General features: G+C 36.2%; 1 protein-coding gene across 2 annotated transcripts in view; it reads left to right on the top strand.

Annotated features, from left to right (window-relative positions):
* The window catches only part of Snap25 (Synaptosomal-associated protein 25kDa), a 510,490-nt gene that overhangs the window by 340,506 nt on the left and 143,785 nt on the right, over positions 1-26,199 (top strand). For both annotated transcript variants that reach the window (XM_044392595.2, XM_044392594.2), the window contains exon 6: positions 8,512-8,640. In XM_044392595.2, coding sequence (XP_044248530.1) covers positions 8,512-8,640 — 129 coding nt within the window. The remainder of the gene's footprint in view (positions 1-8,511; positions 8,641-26,199) is intronic.

The following is a 26,199-nucleotide window of genomic DNA, read 5'->3' as shown; positions in this document are numbered from 1 at the left end:
AGAATCGATGATATTTTAGATCAACTAGGTAGAGCAAAATACTTTTCATGCCTTGACTTAATGTCAGGTTTTCATCAAATTGAATTGGAAAAAAGTTCACGGGATATAACATCCTTTTCAACAAACAATAATTAGTATCGCTTCACGCGATTACCATTCGGTTTAAAAATAGCGCCAAACTCTTTCCAAAGAATGATGACTATAGCTTTCTCTTTATATGGATGACTTAATAGTCATAGGTTGTTCCAAAAAACGTATGCTCAAGAATTTAACTGATGTTTTCAAGAAATGTAGGCAACACAACCTTAAGTTACATCCTGAAAAATGTTCATTTTTCATGCGTGAAGTCACTTTCTTAGGACATAAATGCACAGATAAAGGAATCTTACCCGACGACAAAAAATACGACGTCATTCGAAATTATCCAGTCCCACATGATGCGGACAGCGCTAGAAGATTCATTGCATTTTGCAATTATTACAGACGCTTTATAAAGAATTTTGCTGAATTCTCCCGTCACATAACAAGATTATGTAAGAAAGATGTTAAATTCGAATGGACAACAGAATGTCAAAACGCCTTCGAACATCTTAAATCAGCATTAATAAACCCTACTCTGTTGCAATACCCAGATTTTAGCAAAGAATTTTGCATAAGCACAGATGCTAGCAAATACGCTTGTGGAGCAGTTCTAACTCAAAAAAAAAGGACTACAGCTTCCAGTTGCATACGCATCAAGATCCTTTACGAAAGGTGAAAGCAACAAAAGCACTACGGAACAAGAATTAGCAGCTATTCATTGGGCAATAACACACTTCAGACCATATATTTATGGTAGACACTTCACTGTCAAAACAGACCATAGAGCACTTACCTACTTATTTTCAATGGTAAATCCCAGTTCTAAACTAACACGAATGAGACTTGAATTAGAGGAATATAATTTTACGGTAGAGTATCTAAAGGGCAAAGATAACTATGTAGCCGATGCGCTCTCTAGAATAACCATAACAGACTTAAAAAATATACAAACAAACAATACAATTCTGAAAGTCACTACCAGAAACCAAAGTAGACTAAAATCCTGCGCAGGAAATAAACAAATAGATCTGCATAAGCAATCTATAGAGAAAGCTTCAAAGCCCAACGTATATGATGTCATTAATAATGATGAAGTACGTAAAGTAGTGACCTTGCATGTAAATAATAAGATGTGTTTATTTAAGCACGAAAAGAAAATTACAGCGAGATATGATGTTAGCGATTTGTATACTAATGGAACCATTGAATTAGTTCAATTCTTTCAAAGGCTTGAAAAGCAGGCCGGTATTCACAAAGTCAGCCAACTCAAAGTGGCACCGTGGGAAAATATCTTTGAACATGTTTCAATTGATAATTTTAAAAATATGGGCAATAATATATTGAAATCATTGAGAGTAGCGCTACTCAACCCGGTGACCGTAATAAATAATAATAAAGAAAAAGAAGCTATATTGTCTACATTCCTTGATGATACAATACAAGGTGGTCATACAGGCATTACAAAAACCCTGGCCAAGGTCCAGAGACACTATTACTGGAAAAATATGTCCAAAGACATAAAAGAGTACATAAAGAAATGTCCTAAATGCCATAAGTCGAAAACGACTAAACATACCAAGACCCCACTAACTATAACCAAAACTCCACAAAGACCTTTCGATATAGTAATTGTAGATACTATTGGTCCACTTCCAAAATCTAATAATGGAAATGAATACGCAGTAACACTCATCTGCGATTTAACTAAATACCTAGTAGCTATACCTATACCAAATAAAAGTGCAAATACAGTAGCAAAAGCTATATTTGAAGATTTTATTCTAAGGTACGGTCCAATGAAGGCGTTCATTACGGACATGGGAACAGAATATAAAAATTCAATTATTGAAGATCTATGTAAATATTTAAATATTAAAAACATAACTTCAACTGCACACCACCACCAGACAGTAGGTACCGTGGAGCGAAGCCACAGAACACTCAATGAGTTTATTCGTTCATACATCTCAGTTGACAAAACAGATTGGGATGTATGGCTGCGATACTTCGTATATTGTTTTAACACGACCCCATCTATGGCACATGACTATTGTCCATATGAGCTAGTTTTTGGTAAAACTTCAAATCTACCAAAACATTTTAATAGCATAGATAAAATAAAACCCCTTTATAATATAGAAGATTATGCAAAGGAATTCAAATTTAGATTAGAACAGGCATTTAAAAGAGCTAGACTAATGCTAGAATCTCATAAGCTAAAACAGAAACTTATTTACGACAAAACAAGTGGCGATTTCGATTTAGAAATAGGAGATCAGGTTTTATTAAAAAACAAGAAAGGAAGCTAACTTCGGCCAGCCGAAGCTTATATACCCTTGTAGATAAAGTAATGCTTACTCGGTGCAGTTCCAGGGATTCCAGATTCAGCGTTTCTATTTTAGTTTTGTTTATACATAAGTAGTCAAGAATCAAAACGCCTACTTCCTACAAAGTTACAATGAATTTTCCTATATTTGTTTGAATATTCCTATGGAAGCCTTAAGATATAGTGGTCCGATCCGGCTCGCTCCGACATATGTACTACCTGCAATAGAAAGAAGACTTTCGGGAAAGTTTCATCGCGATAGCTTTAAAACTGAGAGACTAGTTCGCATAGAAACGGACAGACGGACATGGCTAGATAGACTCGGCTATTGGTCCTGATCAAGAATATATATACTTTATGTAGTCGGAAACGTCTCCTTCACTGCGTTGCAAACATCTGACTGAAATTATAATACCCTCTACAAGGGTATAATGAAACAGGGCATAAGTTAGATTTCAAATATACAGGTCCTTATAAGGTAGAACAAATAGGAGACAGAGATAACATAACCATAATAAATAACAAAAATAAAAAGCAAATAGTACATAAAGATAGATTAAAACTCTTTATTTCATAATCAATTTTTAAATATATCACGTATGGCCATTAGGGCGGTCCAAAAAATGAAATTCTTTTCTCACCCCTTAACATGGTATATTAAAGTATGCAAAAAATGTATGTGAAAACAAAAATTTTTTTTTCGAGATTTAGACCTTGCGAAACGTCTCTGCAGGAAACGGAATCAGTTTTGGACTATTAAAATACTAGTTGGGTCAAGAAGGTTAACTAGTTCAAGTTATGTCCATTTCCTTGTAACGAAGTGGTCCATTTTTCATATGCTTGTCGTCGGAAACAACTAGTCCATTTGCTACTAGTTTTGCACTAGTTACTGTTAACCAATTTACTGTTACAGCTGTTAAACTACACTAAAAAAAATATTTTCACGAAAAAACTAAAAATGAATCTCGAAACCAACAAGTGATTGAATTTCACTAGTACTTGACGATGCCAAACTTGATGCTCTCCTAATTTAGTATCCAATCAATAGTCGCGGTCCTTAGAGAATTTCTGATAATTATTATGTAATCAAGTACAGTAAATGATAATTAAATGGAATTAAAACAAACTTACTTTTTTTGAGGCAAGTCGCCCTCTTGAGGACTTGAACCCGGGACCTTTGGATTTGTAGATACACTAACTGATTGAGCCATACACGCATCACATTTGGTATTGCCCGAACAAGGTTTATGAATTTTAGTGTGACACAATTCAAAAACAGCGATTTTTTACATATATATTGCCTCGGACAGATTAAACAAAGTTTTAAATAAAACTAAAGCATCACCTAGCAAACAGAAAACAAAAAAAAAATGTACAGAGACTGGGAATTGAACCGAGGACCTCGAGTGTTTGATTTGTTTAGTGTTAAATTTCTCAAGACATTTACACTCTAGGCTATATTTTTTGATCATATGTGTTTCATTTGCAACTAGTTAAATTCCAGTTGCCTTTTAACTAGACCCTAACATGTATTTGTTCTACCAGTTAAATATTTTTAAGGTTTTTTTTGTCAGAAAGGTACTAGTCCGAGACAAGTTTATTTTTTACTAGTTTTGTATTAATCATTTTTTCGACTAGCACAAATTTTCTAGACCCTGTGTAGTCCAAATGCATTCAGAAAAATTCCGGTTGCTTTATTTTAGTTGTATTACTAGTTGTTTTTCAGACTAGTTCGCATATTTCCTGCAGGGGTCTTCAAAGTTTTCTTTAAAATTACTCATACGACATGTATAACATTTCGAATTTGGTCGAACAAAATCGATCTCCCATTTCTTGTCTTGTCAAATTATGAATTTCGTTGGAATAATTGGTAAAAAAAGGAGAGCAAAACATCAACTGAATTGTTGATATCTATGCCACCTTGATCAGAAAAACCTTTTGATCGAAGGCAACAGTGCGTATGGGTGATAAACTTTGAAACCAATTCGCAGACCCTAAAACACGATTTAAAAAAAAAATTTTTTTTAGTATACCTTGAATACCACAATGCGCACCGTATAAGCGGGTGAGAGTAGGACCTTAAAATTTTCCATACAAATGTGGACCGCCCTAATGGCCATACATAATATAAGAGCACAAAAGATAACCAAATCAAAACTAAGTATACACACTTATTAAAAAAAAAAAAAAAATGTTAAAAAAATATTCCTATATATAAAAACAAATTAATAACACAAAAAAAATTTTTGGCTATAAATAATATAATTTTTCTCAAAGTTTGTAAAATTAATACTAGAAAATAACTCCATTATATTACGTTATTTTTCAAAAGGAGGGAGATGTAGTATGCACACTAGGGCGGTCCACATATGTATTGAAATTTTTAAGGTCCTACTCTCACCCGCTTATACGGTGCGCATTGTGGTATTCAAGGTATACCAAAAGACAATTTTTAAAAAAATCGTGTTTTAGGTTCTGCGAATTGGTTTCAAAGCTTATCACCCATACGCACTGTTGCCTTTAATCAAAAAGTTTTTCTGATCAAGGTGGCATAGATATCAACAATTCAGTTGATATTTTGCTCTCCTTTTTTTTTACCATTTATTCCAACGAAATTCATAATTTGACAAGACAAGAAATGGGAGAGCGATTTTTTTCGACCAAATTCGAACTGTTATACATGTCGTATGAGTATTTTTAAAGCAAACTTTGAAGACGTTTCGCAAGGTCTAAATCTCGAAAATAAATTGTTTTGTTTTCACATACATTTTTTGCATACTTTAATATACCATGTTAAGGGGTGAGAAAAGAATTTCATTTTTTGGACCGCCCTAATGCACACATATTAAATATATATATCGAGCACCCACTGTACCAAGAGTACAGTGTTTATACAATTCAAGGTCTCGGTCATCAACATAAATGCCCGAGATACAAACCGCTCGCTGTGCCTAGGCCTGCACGCTGAAAGTGCAAGTGTCAGCATACTTGCAACACGAGCGGACCTCATGCATGTGCATATATCTCCGCGATCCGGACTAAGAGAGCATAGCTATATACTTTAGAATATAAGAATATACAGGCCGTCTCTCCGCTGCCGCTGCTGGCATCGCCGCTACGGTACTTACACCTTTTTACCTCCTAAGTAAATTGGGCTCGACAAGAACCTCTGACGAGCTTGGAGCGGCAACAACGGCTGCTCCTATAGCTCAACCTCAAATTAATAAAAAACTCTATCTTTAATAAAAATTACAAGAATAAATTGGAAATGAATTATTATTGATGGCGGGAGAAAAAACATATTTTTACAGCCGACTGACGTCAAATTATCGCAAATTGAAGGAACCTCAGCTTTAAAACTTCAAAGGGTTCGATTTGATGACAACATCTCACTTTACTGCGATGTTTCTACAGGAAGCGTTCGTCCTTATGTACCCAAATCTTTCCGCAATGCTGTGTTTTCGTTCATTAACGGTTTGTCTCATCCCAGTGGTCGGTCAACAGTTCGTCAAGTGCGCCAAAAGTTTGTATGGCCCTCGATGAATAAAAATGTCGTAGAGTTTGTCTACCTTGTCAGCGCTCTAAGATCCACAAACACAACCACCTCTCACCAGAAAAGATCGACATGCCAAACCATTTGACCACGTTCACCTCGACATTGTAGTTATGCCATTACAACAAAACTATCGGTACTGCCTGACTATGATTGATAGATTTACGCGATGGCCAGAAGCTGTACCTCTCTCAAATATTACTGCAGAGACAATAGCTAAGGCGATCTGGACTCACTGGATATCTCGATTTGGTTCTCCGAAAACGATAACTACGGACAAAGGAACACAATTTGAGTCAGCAGTTTTCAAACATCTTGCTAATCTGGTTGGAAGTAAACACATACACATACACGATGGCCTACCATTCTCAGTCAAACGGACTCATAGAGAGGTGGCACAGATCCTTTAAGTCATCTTTGATGCGCAATAGAGGTACTCCGTGGCCGAAGTTACTGCCAACAGTTTTGCTTGGACTTCGTACCTGTTACAAGGAGGACATCAAATCTTCAGCCTCAGAAATGGTATACGGAATACCTATTCGACTGCCAAATGAGTTTTTACCAACTTGGACGATACGGTTACCCCCACCTCTTTTTTGAGCATCTTTCGAGAGCACATGCAACAAGTGCGACCGACATTAACAGCACATCATACCAAGCAGAAGATGTTCTTATTGAAAGGGATCGATAAATGTACGCATGTATTTCTCCGCACTGACGCCGTGAAGCAGCCTCTGGAAGCCCCTTACACTGGTCCTCATGAGATTGTAAGACGCGAAAACGATCGTGTTTTCACTATAATACTCAATGAGCATGAGACTGCAGTATCAGTTGATCGCCTCAAACCAGCATTCTTAGTAAAGGACGACCGCCAGTTGGATGCAAAAGAAGTTACCCCTAGACTGACCAGGACATATGAGAGAAGTCATAGAGTTAAATTTTCAAACCAGGATTTGTGACGCATTCACTGGAGGGGGAGTGCTGTGGCAACCTAATATGCCAGCAGCGCCAACCGAAGCTTGCCAGCGGACTAAAAAGAACAATGTGGCAACACTTAAGAACTTGATCGGCGAAAACCAGCGAGCTACCCACGTGTGTTAATAATATTCATTATCTTTGTATTCCTAAATCTAAATAAACTTAAATGGCAAATATACTTCGCCATAGCTCAACACTCCTGCTGGTGCTGAAAAAAGCTGGTCACTCTATTTTGGAATATGTGAATGCAAAATGTAAATTATTTGAAATGGGGCGCGCGAAAATCATACAAGAAGGCATATTTATATTAAAGTTGTTAAGCTGAGTATCGGGTATTTAATAGCGTTCTCTCTTGTTTTCCTTGCTCTTGACGTCGGATTTAACTACGGCCAGGCTAGTTGCGAGTTTCGAGGTCACTGTCACTGTAAAAAAAAAAATTACTTAAAAAATGGAGAACATTTTAGAAAGTGAATTTTGTCACGTGTGTAATTATTTTTCGTATAAATGTTGATATCAGCCCTTTTGTATGTTGAAGGTGCGATCGTCACTGGTTTATTACCTCGTTAAGAGGTTGTTTTATAAAATAGAGAAAAGTTACAAGAACAAACATATTTTAGAACTTTCTTTTATATTTTGAATGCTATTATAATTGTACATGTTTGATATGTAAGTACATTCATGGAGGGATCACTACTGCAATTTTGACCACAGCTTTATATTTTTACGTTTTATTGCTGTTTTCCTTTATATTTTTCTTTCTTAAAAAAATTCTAAAATTACACTATGCAGCATCAAAAATGTACCTCGATGGATGCTATATTTTTGGATTCGTTACGAATTCCCAAGTTAAACTGCGTTTTCCAAAAAGCAAAAGGACCTCAAAGTTCGAAAAATGGTGAAATTGGCCTACTTTCCAATACTCTCAGAGGCAAATGGATGCAAGGTTTGATTCGATGTTAAAGTTTTTAAAAAGATACACTCTTTATCTTTCAAACCCCAGGAGGCGCTGCGTTAGAACCCGCTTTTTCCACAGTCCGACAAGCCTTTATATTGCGTAAAGAAAACGGCTCGGAGACGCAATACGAGAACTTGACTGACGCGAGTTAGCGATTCCTCGTGGACAGGTTTGATGGCCGCGTTGCGTAGAGAAAGCGGCTCGGAAACGCAACTGATTAACCTAGCTGTCACGAGACACAACTCAAAGCTCACCCTTACATTCACCAGACCCAGGGTTTCTTTTCACTAGTTCTGTTCCTTAGTTTTACTCTTATTTTTCCTAACCTATGCTATGCTAATACTCTAATTTAGTTCGGGGACCCTTGTCTCCGCCGTGACCTTCCGATCCTTGTCGCTGCGCTTGCGCTCCGTAGAAAGCCGAAAAATATGTGTGGGTAATCCAAAACTTTCTAGCTTTCGTAGTTTCCGAGATCTTAAAGTTCATAAAGACAGACAGACAGGCGGACAGACAGACAGGCGGACAGACATGGCTATATGGAACGCTTCCTTCTCCTTGTTACATACTTTTGTAAAACCATAAATTTAAAAATGCGATTACATTTGTTTAAACTTGCAGAAGCCAATCCTTTAAAGAAGATGATGGAACCTGGAAAGGTAATGATGATGGAAAAGTTGTGAATAATCAACCACAAAGAGTTATGGATGATAGGAATGGAATGATGGCACAAGCGGGATATATTGGCAGGTAATGTAACTTAACTCATTCACTTTTAAAATTGTTACATTTACGCTTTAGGTTTTTCAAAATTATTATTTCGTAAAGCATAAGAGTAATTTTTATTGTTTTTCCAAAGATGTATAAGATATCAAGCAAACACCTCTTGACAAATGTTAAAAATTTGTGTCGATCTCACTTGCAACATACAAAAGTTCTAATATACAATTTTTGGCTGAAAGTACACAGCCAAAAATTTTCACGCACCATTTCAGTTTTCCATGATAATTGGGTGCTCCTGAGTAAAAGTCTCATACAAACTTATGTATATATGTCCCATCACCTACAGGTTCCGCGGTATAGCAAAGAATACAAAAAACCTATGTTTGCCGACATTTCGAATTACACTGTGCAGCATTTTTAGTGCTTTTTAAATTTACCTCGATGGATGCTATATTTTTGGATTCGTTACGAATTCCCAAGTTAAACTGCGTTTTCCAAAGAGTTCCCCGACGCAAGGATTCTTAGCAAAAGGACCTCAAAGTTCGAAAAATGCTGAAATTGGCCAACTTTGCGGAGCTCTCAGAGGCAAATGGATGCATGGTTTGATTCGATGTTAAAGTTTTTTAAAAGATACACCCTTTATCTTTCAAACCCCATACTTAAAAAATTTTTAAGATTTTTTTTAAGGCAGAAACAAATTCTAGAAAACATAGTCAAAAAACATAAAAGTATACAGCAGCGGTCAAAATGGTAGTAGTGATGCCGCCCTGTGTATTTAAAAGTTTGTTGTTGTAATTGATCTTTTCCTGGTAATATTGTATTGATTATAATTTTACTATTAGACTAATTGGATAAGAAAAAATTACAACATCAAACTTTTAAAAACACAAGGCGGCAACACTGCTACTATTTTGACCGCAGCTGTATGTTTTTCAGTTTTTTGACTATGTTTTTTGGAATTTATTTCTGCCTTAAAAAAAATCCTAAAATTATTTTATGTATGGGGTTTGAAAGATAAAGGGTGTATCTTTTAAAAAACTTTAACTTCGAACCAAGCCATGCATCCATTTGCCTCTGAGAGCTCCGCAAAGTTGGTCAATTTCAGCATTTTTCGAACTTTGACGTCCTTTTGCTAAGAATCCTTGCGTCGGGGAACTCTTTGGAAAACGCAGTTTAACTTGGGAATTCGTAACGAATCCAAAAATATAGCATTCATCGAGGTTAATTTTTGATGCTGCATAGTGTTATCTGGCCTATAAAATTGATATATTGATCGACTTTAATAAAGTTTGCCTCGAGCGCCCACAAACTTCCATAACGCCTAAACTTAACGTAAAACGTCTCAATGGTCATGAAGAATTCTATGATTATTTGACACATACTTGAAATTTTGCTTCAGACTTAAGTTTGTTTTAATCATCACCATCATTTTTTAATAATAATAATTTTAAAAATTTTGACGTCAAATTAGAGATACATAAAAAACTTTTTAAGTTAAAAAGTTAACATGCCTTCACAAAAAATATTTACTAAGAGCCACATTTTTCACAATAGATTAAAAAAGCTTAATGTTAAAATAACAATCTAAACTATTACACTAGTTTGCAGCAAAAAAACGTACACATTGAGACCAATTTTGTTCGATTAGTTTTGAGTTGTTTGTTTTTTTTTTTAAATTCTTTCTTTTGCCTTTTCTCTGATATAAATGTTGTTAAAATGGTTTAAAAATGTGATGTTCCAAATCTTATGGCATACCCGCAGATAACTGCATTTAAATTTTTTGGAGATTCAGCATCCTTAACCAAGTCCCCAATATTTTCAAATTTGGCTAATCTAATGTGACCTCACGGCCTCCCCATATGTATGTATTTATGTTTTGCTGGCGCACTTTGTATGTATGTATGCTGCCTGCTGTCGCACTTTAAGTGTGACCGCGCAAGGGGAAAATGAAAATACCACATTTAAAATGCGCGGTTAAATAATCGATTATATCGCAAATATTTTCTTTGCGCCTTATTTTTAGGTAAACGTTAAATTTAAAATATCGGAAGACTTACAGAAATCCCATTAAGCTGATTTTTATAGTCGAATTTTTCCTTAAAACTGCTTTTATTTTATTTATTTATTTGTTAGATTCGTTTAAATTAAAATTAATGATAATACTAATATCCTTTTGCATAAAAAAATTGTATTTACATTTTTGCAACAGATTGAAGACATTTTCTTGTACATTTTTGTGTTTTAAAATGCAAATAGCATTGAAAGTATTAAAAAAAAAACTAAAAATTTAAATCAATTTGATTCACGGCATCCCTTTCCACCTGCCTTCCTTATCTAAATCAATATTTGTCTTTATTAAAAAAACGGTCAGTAGCAAATTCCACCCAGATCGGATTGACTTAAAAATCTAGAAAAATTACAGTAATTACTAAAATAATTAGGAGCCGCGTAAGGAATACTTTGTAGAACAAAAAACGACCCCAAAGTGCCCTAAAAATCGATTTGTTTTTTTTTTAATTTTTTCTTTTGCCATTTCTCTGTTATAAATGTTGTTAAAATGGTTTAAAAATGTGATGTTCATAATCTTATGGCATACCCGCAAATAACTGCATTTAAATTTCTTGGAGATTCAGCATCCTAAACCAAGTCTCCAATATTTTCAAATTTGGCTAACCTGATGTGAAGTCACGCCTCCCCATATGTTTGTATGTATGTTCTGCTGGCGCATGTATGTATGTATGTATGTCCTGCTGTCGCACTTTAAGTGTGACCGCGCAAGGGAAAAATTAAAATACCACAGCCAACAGTTTTAAAACGAAACTACCACACTAAAAATACGTTTAAAATTCGCGGTTAAAAAATCGATTACATCGCAAATCTTTTCTTTTGCGCCTTTTTTCCTAAGTAAACGTTAAATTTTAAAATATCGGTAGACCTTACAGAAATCCCATTAAGCTGAATTTTACAGTCAAAATTCTCCTCAAAATTGCTTTTGTTTTTTAAAATGCAAAAGCCCGATCAGCAAACTGTTTATTAGTTTTCATATGTTGAGTTATCGACAAACTTTGGAATTGTAAAAAACAAAAACAAACAATGATTTGCTCTGCTATGTACACACACATGCACAAAATAAATATATCTAAAAAATGCGCATTTTACACACACAGTCATTAGATACATATATGCGTGTGTACGTTTGTGTTTGTGCATTGCAGCTGACTAAGGAATTGAGATTCGATCAAATTCAAGACAATACTGATATCCTTTTGCTAAAAGAATATTTCATTTACATTTCCACAACATACTTAGGGGAGAGTGGGGGAATTTCGTCAGCATTTTTTCAAAGCTATTTTTTGTCCATCTTGAGACACGTTATCATATTTCTATTTTTATTGTTGAATGCGGTTAGCACCAAGCTTTAAAATGTGACATTCCCCTATTTTTTTAATTACCTTGGTGATTTATAAAAAAATAAAATGTAGAACCAATATACTGGGGAAATCTCGTCACACAGGGGGGCAAAATCACCACACCACCGGGGCAATTTCGTCACCTGAAAAATGTAGGGAGTTTAACGCCTGTAAATATGCTACACTGATCAAGCGTACCATTTTTGTTGACGTCCTATATTTGTTGCTGCTGCTGGTAGTCTGTTGGTTAGCCAGCTCGTCAAATATAAAAATATGTATTTAAAATAGGTGCGAATTTACCCTTAGCGTAGGGTGGCGAAATTTCCCCAGACAGTCCTTTTTTAGAAATAATGATTTTTCTTCCGAAATTAGGCGCGAAGTTAAAAATCACTGACGCAGAAATGCACATTATAGCACTGTGTATTATATAAAAAATCGTGTATCTTATTCCTTTTGAATTGTGGCATACAGAAAAAATTTCGTCGAGAACTAAATGTAGCTTTTGAACTGTTAAAACACATTTAATATTATAGCTTAATTATCTTGGCCTTCTGTGCTAAACAATTGCATTGGTTGTGTCTGGCCGTCTTGAAGGACTAAAACAAAAAAATTATATATTTTTACGACTTATGGATTCCGAGATATTGCAGGTGACGAAATTGCCCCTGTGACGAAATTCCCCCACTCTCCCCTACATAAGACATTTTGTAACCGATTTTTGTGAACTAAAATTCAAATCGCATTGATAATATTAAAAGAACATTAAATACTCAAACCAATTGATTCTCGTGCTCTTTATTACACGTGCGTCATATTGTTTAAACAAATTCAAATGTTTAAACAATTTGATTCACGGCTTCCCCGCTCACCTGCCTTCCTTATTATTAATATAATTCTAATCAAGGTGAAAAATTAATGTGAAAACAAAAATACTGAAACAAAATATCAATGGTAAAATGCAGTAATATGGAATTGCCTTTCTTAATGTCTTTTCCTAAATTAATCGAATATATAAAGCAAAACATTGCTTCGCATAAATAATGGTTTCCCTACAGTGGATTACCTAAATCGTAAAGAGTATTTGGTTTTTATTTACCTTTTCGTTACCTAAACAAAAACATTTCCTGTAACTTCATAAATCTTAACCAAAATAATAATATTGGTTTGGAGAGCTATCTTTTAGAGAAAGAGGTATGCTTAAACAATGTTTTGGTGTATTTTTTTAAGAAAACAAGCTTATTTTCTAGATTTACTCGCTAATCGATTTAAAGGTATGCATAATTTTCAGTTTTAATTTCCGCAGGCGAAGCTGCGGGCTACAGACCCTGCTAGTTATTAAAATTATTCTAATCAAGGTGAAAAATTAATGTGAAAACTTGTAATGCTGAAATCGAGCCGATACCAAATAGAAGTAAGAACGCCGAATTTACGTGCGCACACGACAAACGTATTTTATTGAGTAAGTCATATAAAGCATCATCGAGCGAGAGAAACAAGAAGAAAAAGGAATAGAAAAAACTATTGCTTAGAGATGTGCAAGTAGAACGATATACCTTGTAAACTTCAACACTTCTTCTCAAGTTAGATTGTTCATTACAATTTTTCATTTAAACCAAGCGACTTTACAAAATTATTATGCTTTTCTTTCTGTAAGTTTTTAGTAAAGATGTCTGCTACATTTTCGTTGGTGGGAACATATTTTATAAAAACTTCTCCTCAAGCAAAAACCTCGCGAACATGATGATACATGATGTCGACATGCTTGGTCGTTTTGTGATGCACAGGATTCGATGCAATCTTCTGTGCGCTTAAGTTGTCGCCGTTTATCTCGATGGGCTCTGCGTTCGGATGAAATGCTATTTCTTCTAGTAGACGACGAAGGTAGATTGCTTCTCTGGATGCAGTGGACAAAGCAATGTATTCAGCCTCGGTCCTACTAAGCGCGACTAATCCTCGCTTTTTGGATTCCCAGGAGAAAGCTGATCCACCCAGGTAAAAACAGTACCCAGAGTACGATTTTCTACCCAGACTATCGTTTGCCCAGTCTGCATCGACAAACGCATGCAATCGTTGACCAGTCTTGCGATAGTAGTTTTAGCTTTAGAGTGTAGCTTTAAGTCTTCGACAGATATCGCAAAATGTGTTTTGCGCCAGACTCATGCTCGACATGTGGGTTGGAGTTTTGCTGTGCTAACTTGCTTATAGAGTGCATGATGTCAGGCCGCGTGGAAATAGCCAAGTACATTATAGATCCGATAAGTGACTGATAGTCAGTTGTATCTACTTCGGCACAGTTGTCACTATCGCAGCCAATTTGAAATCCAGGGTTTAACGGCGTTGAAACAGATCGGCACTGATTCATGTTGTACTTCTCAAGTAGACATTTAATGTACTGCTTCTGACACACAGAAATTGTACCAAGCTCACCCTGTCGCTGTATTTCCATTCCAAGAAAGTGATGCAATGGACCAGTGTCATGAATATCAAAACTTTCGTGCAACTTCTTTTTGATGTTATCCAGATCACTCTTTTTTGAACAAGCTATTATAATGTCATCGACATATATGGCTATCAGTACGAATTGTGACCTATTTTCTTATACAGACACAGCTCGCTTTTAGTAGCCTCGAAACCCAATCCTTTCAAAGTGTCATCCAGTGTGCTATTCCAGGCCCTGCCAGACTGTTTGAGGCCATATATAGCTTTGTTAAGCTTTAACACGCGGTTTGGATGTTTATCGCTGACGAAATTCTCTGTCTGCTTCATATATACTATTCCGTTCAAATATGCATTTGCAACATCCATTTGATGCAGGTATTGCTCCTTTTCTGCTGCCACTGCTAACAAAAGCCTTATATTCTCATATCGAATAACGGGTGAAAAGGTTTTGTAGTAATTTATTCCATATTGCTGGCTGCACCCCTTGGCTACAAGTCTGCTCTTAAACCTTATGATATTTCCTTCAACATCTCGCTTAACTCGGAATACCCACATGGATCCTATAGCTTTTGCACCTGAAGGAAGGTCTACCAAAGACCAGGTCTGGTTTTCAATAAGCGCCTCATATTCACGCTCCTAGAACTCCGCCACTTAGACGAAGGCTGGCCCGTTAGTGCCTGTTTGACTGTGTCGGGCGTCTCAATGTCTTGATTGCTTACAATATTGTTGATTATATTGTACTCTTTTCTTGGCCCACCTCGCTGGCCAGTGCGTATAATCTTGAGCCTACCTGGACCACGATGAGCACGCACACCATCAACGGGACTGCTTGGCGGACTGGCATTATCTTCTTCGTCATCAGAGTTTTGCTCATCTAATCTGGATACACGCCCTCTGGAACTGAGTTCTCCGCGTTGACTTCTTCTGGAGCTGCTTGTGCTATATCGCCCTCTGCTGTACCGACTTCTTCTGAAGCTGCTTCTTCTCCAACTACGCCCTCTGCTGCACCGACTTCTTCAGAGTCGGTTGCGGCTTGTGGAAACTCTAAGATAAATGAAGTAAAATCGTTAGTGCTTGCCTGATGATTAACCGATACTTCTTCGTCTTCAACAAATTTGACGTCTCGCTTCTCCACGACTTGTCGAGCCTCATTGTCGAATAGTCGATATGCCTTGGTGGTGAGCGAGTAGCCGACGAACGTGTACTCCTTGCCCTTGGCACGAAACTTGTGGTGATGCATCTTATCCAGAGCATATACGGGTGAACCAAAAATCCGTAGATGCGCGACCGAAGGCTTCTTCCCGATCCACTTTTCCATAGGGGTGATCCCGTCGAGCGCTTACGATGGAGATCTATTTCGAAAGTAGTTGGCAGTTGCATAGGCTTCTGCCCACAATGGCTCCTCAATGTTTTTGTGCAGCGTCATACTGCGCGCCATTTCAACAAGCGTTCTTGTTGCGGGGTGTATGGCACGGTTAATTGTCTCTTAATTCCACACTCGCGCAGATATTCGTCGAACTTTATATACTCCCCGCCATTGTCACTGTGAATCGCTTTAATTCGCTTTTGTGTTTGATTTTCAGCTAGCTATTTGAACAGTTTGAACTTTTCAAATGCCTGATCCTTGGTTTGGTAATAATAGGCCTTCCGCTATGCCAAAAAACTAACAGGTTTATTTTTGGCTTATCAAAATGTTAGAGGACTAAATATGAAGCTACCAAAGCTTTATGCTGACTCCTCTGCATTTACTGAAGATATTTTGGCTTTTACGGAAACTTGGCTGAAACCAGAGATATCTGACTCTGAACACCTACAGGACCGATCGCTCCCCGCGTAGGGGGGGTGGTGTACTGATTGCCGTTACCTCTAGTTTAACATCGGAGAGACTTAACATTCATATCCCTAACGATATTGAATTTGTTAGTGTTAAAGTTTCCATTCAATCCTTATCTATTTTTGTAACCTGCTCTTATATTCCTCCTGGCTCTGATTTATTAATTTATGAGCACCATCTATCTGCTATAAAATCTGTTCTATCCTTTCTTTCCAACAGAGACCTTTTGATTGTTTTGGGTGACTTTAATCTCCCTAATATCTCTTGGTCTCTTCCCACTGACTCTCTTGTCGCTACTCCTTTATCCGCCCATGATTTTGTAGATGGCCTTTTAGAATTATCGTTACGCAAGTAAGCTTTATACGAAATTCATTAAACAGACAATTAGATCTAGTATTTGTTTTAGATCCGCATAAAGTCACTGTAGCTAGAATTGACGCACTTGTTGTACCTGAAGACCGATATCATCCAACTTTGGAATTGACAATTGGCCTCCACTGTACTGATACCCTTTCTCCTTTAGTTCCTCAAACTAAAAGGAGATGCTTTCGTAAATGTGACTATAATAAACTAAACTACATGATTTCGCAATATAATTGGACTGATTTGTACAATTGCATGGATATTGACAGTGCAATTGAACTTTTCTATAGCGTTTTAAACACTTTTTTTGACGAATGCGTTCCTGACAGTCTTCCTCCGAATTTATTTGCCGAATTTTTCCAAACTACTTATAGTTCGGCTGCTTGGTCAAATTCTATCTACCCTAACCCCTTAAATAGGGCTAATTGTATTTTTACCCCTGTAATTACCGAAAGTTCTCTTTTAAAGGATTTAGCAACAACAACGCCAACGTATTCTCCCGGTCCTGATGGACTTTCTGGGAGTGTGCTTAAGTTTTGTGCTTCAACTATTTGTAAACCGATTCTTAAACTTTTTTATTTGTCTATTTCATCATCAGTTTTTCCAACTATCTGGAAGGACTCTTTCATTATTCCACTCCACAAAAAGGGTGCGAAGGCGGATGCCCAGAATTATAGAGGCATTTCTAAATTGTCGGCAATTCCTAAAGCATTTGAATGTATTATTACTTCTCATTTGGTTAATTTTGTCATTTTGTTAAGCGAAGATCGACCACCACCAACCTTCTTGAATTGTCATCTATTGTAATAAATGGATATAAGAATAACATGCAGACTGACGTTATATATACAGATTTTAGTAAGGCCTTTGACTCTGTAAACCACTCTCTCCTTTTATTCAAATTAGATCAGCTTGGGTAATCTATTAACTTGGATTTCAAGTTACTTGAATGGTAGGACTCAGAGGGTTATATTTAAGAGCGCTGTTTCTAAAATGATCAACGTGACATCTGGAGTTCCTCAAGGTAGTCATTTAGGCCCTTTGCTGTTTACTTTGTTTATTAACGATCTTCCCTCTATCGTAGCTCATTCTCGTGTACTAATGTACGCTGGCGATGTTAAGCTTTGTTTATCATATAAAGATGTAGGGTCCGGTTTCAACTTACAGTCAGATATTGATTGTTTTCAGGGATGGTGTGAGTACAATTTTTTAAATCTGAACTGCCTTAAATGCAACGTTGTGACTTTATATAGGGGTACTCCTACGTTTATTAGTTATTCTCTTCAAAATACACCACTCGACCGTATATATTCAAATAACGATTTAGGTGTTCTTCTCGACCCAAAACTTAAATTTGATTGCCACATAATGGCCACTGTCAAAAAAGCTATCAGTGTTTTTGGGTTCATAAAGCGTTGGTCAAAGGAATTTGATGACCCTTATACAACCCGATTATTATATACGTCCCTTGTCCGTCCTATTTTGGAACATTGTTCTTCAGTTTGGAGTCCACAATATCAAGTGCACATCGACCGTATTGAGGCGGTGCAAAAAAAATGTCTTCTTTTTGCCCTTCGTAGTTTGAACTGGGATCAAAACGTAAGGCTACCTTCCTACCACAGTAGATTACTATTGCTTAATTTACCTACACTTGAAAACCGTATAATAATGCTTGGTACTATTTTTATGCAAAATCTTATAAGAGGTGATATTGATTCCGTAGAACTGGTAACCCGTTTAACTTGTAATGTTCCCGTTAGACTAACACGAAATTATTACCCTCTTAATTTGCCTCGATGTACATAAAATTTTACTCTGCATGAGCCCTTTCGTGTTCTATGTAAAAATTATAACAATCTTTATCATTTAATTTGCACTTCAACATCTATCCCCGTATTAAAAACTAAAATTTTATCTCATTTGCTTCAATCTTAGTTGTAGTATTTGTAGTATTTGTTTCATGTATTTTCCTCGCGAACTCGCATTTTTGCCCTAATTGATAAAGAGTCCCGCGCGTAACAGGCACGTGCTTGGTATCGTTGGGCCACTTGTTTGTACTGCTCGTAGTGCATCAACGTCCATCATATATAAACTAAACAAACACTCGCTTTGAAAAATCATCGATAAAGGTTATAAAGTACTTTGCGCCACCTAACGATTTTACATTTTTAGGTCCGCACACGTCCGTATGAACCAGTTCTAATATGTTATTTGCTCGCGCATCACTTTTTTTAGGGAATGGCAAGACACAAATGTTGGATTTGTTGCACGTACTGCAATTTATTTCGACCGGAGTATTATTCACGTCAATGCCTTTTACACGTTGATTTACTATCAGTTCCTTAAGGTTTCGAAAATTAAGGTGACCATATCGATTATGCCACACGACCGCCTTTTGTTGCATTGAGAACAATCGGTTCACGTTTAAGTCACTGAACAAAAATAAATTGTTTTGCAGTTGCGCCCTTAATATAACAGCTCCATCTTTTGCCCTTACTGGTTTTCATAAAATACACGGAATGCCCATACTGCATTGCTTTGCTAACGGAAAATAAATTCATTTTCAATATGGGACATACAACACGTCTTGCAATGTTATTTCACAATCACTGGTTATTATTTTGACGTTTCCTTTGCCAGGAGATCCAATTATTTTGTCTGCTGCTAACATAACCTTGTCTTTTTCTTCGACCAACGAAACAAACGCACTTTTCAGTCCAGACACCAAGTCTGTTTTGTTATGTTCACTTGATTCACAGCAGCAAATACCGAAAACGATAATCTTTCATTGCTTCTCACTTCGCTTTGAAATTTGCCTTTACCGTCTTTTCCTCTTTCTCTACACTGCGTCGCTTTGTGGCCACGTTTGCCACACACGAAACACTTTCCGTTAAATTTCGCGTTTTCTTTTGCATGTGCGTTTTGTTTTTCGCTTCCTGATCCAGCATAATATGCGTGTTGCTTGCTATCCTTATAATTTTTCTCGTTCATTCTTTCGGCCTCTGCCAAAAGTTTGATCGTGAGTGATTCGAAGACCGGTAGCGAATCTCTTGTTTCCATAGCAACAACAAAATGTTCATACTCCGCACATAAACTTGACATTAGAATTATCACTTTTAACTCCTCGGGTATCTCGACGTTCACTTCGGCCAATTTGTCAACTATTTCCACGAAATTGTTCAAGTATTGGACCATGCTTTGATCTGCCGAGTATTTTGAATTTAACATCTTTTTAAACAACAACACTTTTCGAAGTGGTCCTCTTGAGACATACACCTCGCGCAACTTGGTCCATGACGCTAGCGCTGCATTTTTCACATAACTTAACTGCGACACATTCACATTAAGAATTATGCATGCCAATGCCTTTTCGTCCATTATGTTCCATTTGAACGCTTCCTCGGATGTTGACTCGTTAGTCAACTTCAGCTTGCCACTAACGATGCCCCAAAGTTCTTGGTGTACCAGAACACTTCGCATCTGAATACTCCACACATCGTAATTCTGATCACTTAACTTTTCTGTTTGATATGCACTCATCTTAGTTTCGCGAGACTGGGCCCATAACCAATGTTAATGCTGAAATCGAGCCGACACCAAATAGAAGTAAGAACGCCGAATTTACGTGCGCACACGACAAACGTATTTTATTGAGTAAGTCTTATAAAGCATCATCGAGCGAGAAAAACAAGAAGAAAAAGGAATAGAAAAAACTATTGCTTAGAGATGCGCAAATAGAACAATATAACTTGTAAACTTCAACGAAAACAAAAATACTGAAATAAAATATCAATGGTAATATGCAGTAATATCGAATTGCCTTTCTTGATGTCTTTTTTTAAATTAGTCGAATATATAAAGCAAAACATTGCTTCGCATAAATATTGGTTTCCCTTATAAGAGCTGTCTACAGTGGATACCTTCTAGAAACCCCCATATTAGCTAAAACGAAAAGAGTATTTGGTTTTTATTTACCTTTTCGTTACCTAAACAAAAATATTTCCTGTAACTTCATAAATCTTAACCAAAATAATAATATTGGTTTGGAGGGCTATCTTTTAGAGAAAGAGGTATGCTTAAACAATGTTTTGGTGTATTTTTTTAAGAAAACAAGCTTATTTTCTAGATTTACTCGCTAATCGATTTAAAGGTATGCATAATTTTCAGTTTTAATTTCCGCAGGCGAAGCTGCGGGCTACAGACCCTGCTAGTTATTAAAATTATTCTAATCAAGGTGAAAAATTAATGTGAAAACTTGTAATGCTGAAATCGAGCCGATACCTAATAGAAGTAAGAACGCCGAATTTACGTGCGCACACGACAAACGTATTTTATTGAGTAAGTCATATAAAGCATCATCGAGCGAGAGAAACAAGAAGAAAAAGGAATAGAAAAAACTATTGCTTAGAGATGTGCAAGTAGAACGATATAACTTGTAAACTTCAACGAAAACAAAAATACTGAAATAAAATATCAATGGTAATATGCAGTAATATCGAATTGCCTTTCTTGATGTCTTTTTTTAAATTAGTCGAATATATAAAGCAAAACATTGCTTCGCATAAATATTGGTTTACCTTATAAGAGCTGTCTACAGTGGATACCTTCTAGAAACCCCCATATTAGCTAAAACGAAAAGAGTATTTGGTTTTTATTTACCTTTTCGTTACCTAAACAAAAATATTTCCTGTAACTTCATAAATCTTAACCAAAATAATAATATTGGTTTGGAGAGCTATCTTTAAGAGAAAGAGGTATGCTTAAACAATGTTTTTTGGTGTATTTTTTTTTAAAGAAAACAAGTTTATTTTCTAGATTTTTAATCGATTTGAAATTTAATTACATGCTCAATCCAGTATGACATTCTTTATTTAAGTAATATGTTTTGGACAAAGTACAAATGTTGTGAAGAATTTTGTTTTCAATCAAAGTAATCAAATTCATTAATTGTTCAAATGAGTTCCTATAAAATTATTCAATTGTTTAAAAAACGTAGGATTAAAACAAAATGTATAAAAAAATTTATTTTTTGTATACTAAAAAAAGTATGCAAATAATAATGTTATGAGTGGAGCGCGATTGATGTCACAATGCTGTATTGAGAATTTAATGTCGGCCAGGAATGATCATAGCCATCCACGGCCTCCCACTAATTTAATGCATTAAATAACACTCAAACAATTTGTATCTTTATATCTATTTAAATAGTTTCGATAAACACTTTTCCTCACCACCATTGAGGTAAAGTTCCACGTTTTTATACCCGTTACTCGTAGAGTAAAAGGGTATATTAGATTCGTGCAAAAGTATGTAACAGGTAGAAGGAAGCGTTTCCGACCCAATAAACTATATATATTCTTCATCAGGATCACTAGCCGAGTCGATCTAGCCATGTCCGACTGTCCGTCTGTCTGTCTGTATGAACGCTGAGATCTCGGAAACTACAAAAGCTAGAAGGTTGAGATTTCCCACACATATTCTTGGGCTTCCTACGCATCGCAAGTTTATTTCAGCCGAGTGCCACGCCCCCTCTAACGGCCACAATCGCCCACTAGCGATTTTAAAATGTGTCTGGCGCCCACACCTTTAAAGATTTTTGAGAAGTATAAATGAAATTTTGTTGTGCATATTTATACCTATCGAAATGTAGAAGACATTTTTTAAATCGGACCATTCATTAAAAAGTTATACGCAATCAAAAATATGTTATATATAAATCTCCCTCGCACTCCCTTTAGCCGAGTGAAGGGTATTAAATAGTCGGGACACGAACCCGACTATAGCGTTCTCTCTTGTCTTTTTTTAAATAATCTGTTATGGGGTAGAAATCTGTCTTTTGAACTATTAACGAATAGAAAACAATTGAAAGTAGTGCATTAAAAAAAAGAAAGCCAAAGGAAAAATGCGACGATGCGGCTCAGTTACTCTTCTCTTTATTCTTTTTACGCAATATTTAAATACATTATATTGAATATTAAACAAGTAGTTCTTGCTGAGTAAGGATTGTTTTGTCGCTGAGAAAAAAATCCGTCTTGATGTTTGGTTTTGTGTGGCAAACTTTAATAAAGGTTAAATTATATAATCCTCTCTAAGATAGAGCAATAATTTAAACTACTGATTTGTTTATAATATATGTTTGTTCCCCTTTACACACCCCATAGATCTAAAAAACGATTGATTAGACTAGCCGAGTCGATCTCTCCATGTCTGTCTGTCTATAAGACCGCTGAGATCTCAGAAAGTACAAAAGCTAGAAGGTTGAGATTAATCACACATATTCTTGGGCTTCCTAGTTTCAGCGCAAGTTTGTTTCATCCGAGCGCCGAGCCCACTCGTACGCTCCCAGTCGCTTTAAAGGACTTTTAAAAAAGCCTGCACACAAAAAAAAACTTGGTAAAATCAACTGTAATAATTGTCAAACAGGCCCCATCCAGCAAAATTGTCAATTCTACTAAGTAAATAGTTATTCCACAACAACAAAATACACACACTTAGCAAAGACACAAACCCAAAGCAAAAACAAAATACACGTAACTATTTTAATAGTTACGTAATTATCTTTGTTGGTCAATTTTACCAAGCAAATTTGTTTGTGTGCATAGAAATGTAGAAGAAAGCTTTATAATCAGACAATCCATTAAAAAGTAATGAGCAAAAAATGAAATGGTTACTAGATGGAGCCAATAGCTTTTTCGACTGCTTATCTCCCTCGCACTCCCTTTAGCTGAGTAACCGGTATCTGATGGTCGAAGTACTCGACTTTAGCGTTGTCTCTTGTTATACCCGTTACTCGTAGAGTAAAACGGTACATTTTATTCGTGAAAAAAATATGTATGTAACACCTAGAAGGTAGCATTTCCGACCCTTTAAAGTAGGGGAAAGGTCTGTAGGTTAGGACTCCCCTTTTTCTCAAAACTTTTACCCTAAAAAAAATTTTTATTTGTTTTTTATAGTCTTTTTTAGTAACAAAGACTTTTGGGTAAAACATCAGAAGCCAGGATTAAGCCAACTTATTTTGTGTAAGTTGGCACACTTTGAGCGTGTAAGTTGAGACACCCGTTTTGCACACAAAATTGCCTGAACCCGACAGAGGTCGCTTTCTGCACAGTAATTATACCCGTTACTCGTAGAGTAAAAGGGTATATTGTATTCGTGCAAAAGTATGTAACAGCTAGAAGGCAGCGTTTCCGACCCCATAAAGTATATATATTCTTGATCAGGGTCACTAGCCGAGTCGATCTAGCCATGTCCGTCTGTCCGTCTGTCTGTCCGTCTGTCTGTCTGTCTGTCTGTCCGTATGAACGCTGAGATCTCAGAAACTACAAAAGCTAGAAGGTTGAGATTTCCCACACATATTCTTGGGCTTCCTACGCAGCGCAAGTTTATTTCAGACGAGCGCCACGCCCCCTCTAACGCCCACAATCGCCCACTAACGATTTTAAAATGTGCCTGGCGGTCACACCTTTAAAGATTTCCGAGAAGTATAAATGCAATTTTGTTGTGTATATTTATACCTATCGAAATGTAGAAGACATTTTTTAAATCGGACCATTCATTAAAAAGTTATACGCAATCAAAAATTATATATCTATCTCCCTCGCACTCCCTTTAGCTGAGTTACGATTATTAGTCGGGACACAAACCCGACACAGCGTTCGCACTCTCTTTAGCTGAGTGACGGGTATTAGATAGTCGGGACAACAACCCGACTATAGCGTTCTCTCTTGTTTTATTCTATGTTAAAGTTTAGAAAGATAAAGTACACTCTTTATCTTTCAAACCCCATACTTAGAATAATTTTTGGATTTTTTTTAAAGGAAAAACAAATTCTACAAAACATAGTCAAAACAAGAAAGGAAGCTACCTTCGGCCAGCCGAAGCTTATATACCCTTGTAGATAAAGGAATACTCACTCGGTGCAGTTCCAGGGATTCCAGATTCAGCGTTTCGATTTATTTCAATTTTGTTTTTAAGTAGTCAAGAATCAAAACGCCTACTTCCTACAAAGTTACAATGAATTTTCTTATATTTGTTTGGGAGCCTTAAGATATAGTGGTCCGATCCGGCTGGCTCCGACATATGTACTACCTGCAATAGAAAGAAGACCTTCGGGAAAGTTTCATCGCGATAGCTTTAAAACTGAGAGACTAGTTCGCATAGAAACGGACAGACGGACAGACGGACATGGCTAGATAGACTCGGCTATTGGTGCTGATCAAGAATATATATACTTTATGTGGTCGGAAACGTCTCCTTCACTGCGTTGCAAACATCTGACTGAAATTATAATACCCTCTACAAGGGTATAAAAACATAGGGAGATAGATATATAAACAATTTAGATTGCGTATAACTTTTTGGTGAATAGTCCGATTTGAAAAATGTCTTCTACATTTCGATAGGTATAAATATACACAACAAAATGGCATTTATACTTCTGGGAAATCTTTAAAGATGTGGGCGCCGGACACATTTTAAAATCGTGGGCGATTGTGGGCGTTAGAGGGGGCGTGGCGCTCGGCCGAAATAAACTTGCGCTGCGTAGAAGGCCCAAGAATATGTGTGGAAAATCGTAACCTTCTAGCTTTTGTAGTTTCCGAGATCTCAGCGTTCATACGGACAGACAGACGGACAGACGGACACACTGTGGGGCGCCTAGAACAAAAAGCCTGCCAAAATGGTTTTTTTTTTTTAAGATTTTCCAAAATGTTGCAATGCAACTTTAAAAACAATTGAATTCTCTATACACATCAAAAGGAAAGAGTGATCTGTGTTGAATGGTTCTCCCACTACAGATTTATAAAGTGGATTTTTCGAAATATAATTTTAGCCAATAAGAAAAAAAGGTATTTTTACACATCTTTGAAATTTTTCTGAAAGCGCCCAAGGGCCTAAGTTGTATATGTAACGATTGAAATTTTAAGAGCAACCAATTCTTAAAATATTAAAAAAAAATAAAAATTTTAGATACATAATTACTATTTTTTTTTAATTTTTTAAAAGTGGTCCAAAAAAAAGGGATTTTTTGGATATCCTTGGACGTAAAGTAGTGTTACACCCTAGATCCCCGTTTAATTCTTTTTTTTAAAAAAAGTTTAGATATTTAACTACATATTCTGAAAAAATTAGCCTGCCCTTTTGTGCCTCTTCTGAGAAAACCGCAGTTTAAGTTAGCAAGAAATGTTCATAATTTGAAATATCGTCAGCCCTGGTTCATTCGCGCGCCCTAACATCATGAAGATTTTTTACTTATGTGAAGGTATTGATGAAGATAATGATAAATTAATAAACAAATTTGGGTTTAAAATTTTAAATTATGTTATTTTACTAAAAATACATATATGAAGTAAATACCGGTTTCTACCAGTTTTTTTTTGAAAATATGCTATATTTCCTTGATTGATTCTATGACATCTATAAGATATCATTGACCAATTAAAAAAAAGGTAAGCATAGAGCTAAAATGATAAATAATGACTTAATCCCAATTTATATGAACCAATATTGAAATAGAACCGAGACATTCCCCTTTGTAATAAG

Source organism: Drosophila takahashii, chromosome 3L (assembly GCF_030179915.1).
Source record: "Drosophila takahashii strain IR98-3 E-12201 chromosome 3L, DtakHiC1v2, whole genome shotgun sequence".
Taxonomy (NCBI): domain Eukaryota; kingdom Metazoa; phylum Arthropoda; class Insecta; order Diptera; family Drosophilidae; genus Drosophila; species Drosophila takahashii.
This window is presented reverse-complemented; position numbering and strand designations above follow the sequence as displayed.